The sequence below is a fragment of the Condylura cristata genome, unplaced genomic scaffold (genome assembly GCF_000260355.1).
Source record: "Condylura cristata isolate star-nosed mole 26May11 unplaced genomic scaffold, ConCri1.0 scaffold00006, whole genome shotgun sequence".
NCBI lineage: Eukaryota > Metazoa > Chordata > Mammalia > Eulipotyphla > Talpidae > Condylura > Condylura cristata.
Window position 1 is genome coordinate 2,063,199 of NW_004567107.1, and position 763 is coordinate 2,063,961.

The 763-nt window shown below is 74.2% G+C and overlaps 1 protein-coding gene across 1 annotated transcript in view; it reads right to left on the reverse strand.

Moving 5' to 3' along the window:
• Positions 1–763, reverse strand: part of NTNG2 (netrin G2) — a 51,294-nt gene that overhangs the window by 1,442 nt on the left and 49,089 nt on the right. The window contains exon 6 of the mRNA XM_012721196.1: positions 496–692. Coding sequence (XP_012576650.1) covers positions 496–692 — 197 coding nt within the window. The remainder of the gene's footprint in view (positions 1–495; positions 693–763) is intronic.

Below are 763 nucleotides of genomic sequence, written 5' to 3' on the forward strand. Positions count from 1 at the left end.
GCCCGGCTCCCGCCGGGGGCGCGGCTGCCTCCCCGGGAGGGGCCTGCGTGGCCTCACTTCACTCGGAGTCGACCAGCGGCGACCTGCCCACCCCGGGCTGCCGCAGCCACCCACTGTGGGGAGCAGCATCGCGCCTGCCTGGGCCCTGAGAGTCTGGGCGGTGCGCAAGCGCGCGCACGCCTCCAGGCTGCCCCGCCCGAACCCCCTGACCGGCTCCATTCCAGGCCCCTCGGCTTGCTTGGCTGCTGACCTTCTGGCATGGTCTCACCCTGCCACCCTCGGCGTCCCAGACGCATCTCAGGAGGCTGCCCTGGGAGCCCACACCTCAGCGGCCACCCTCTGAAGAGGGTGCAGCTCCCCGCCCGTGTGCCCCGCCCCTACGTCCTAACTCGCGGCCCCTCAGCCAGGACAGGCCGGGGTGCGGGGCGCCCACCCACGCGGCCGGGCGGGCCCTCCTCCGCCTGTCCGGTGCCCTACCCCTCAGCACCTCCTTACCCCATGGACAGCGTCCTGCGCCCCCAGTCCGTGGAGTCAGCCTGGCTCCCAGGAGCGGTGGCCCCTCGCAGGGAAGAGGGGTGTTTGGGAGGCAGGACGTGGCGGACAGGCCGCGGCCCTGGCTGGAAGCGCCAACCGCCGAGCTCCAGGGAGCCGAGAGCCACTGGGGTCAAGCCAATCGGCCCCAGCTGGACCCGCTGGGAGGGCGTGGCCAATCGGCCCCAGCCGGACCCGCTGGGAGGGCGTGGCCAATCGGCCCCAGCCGGAC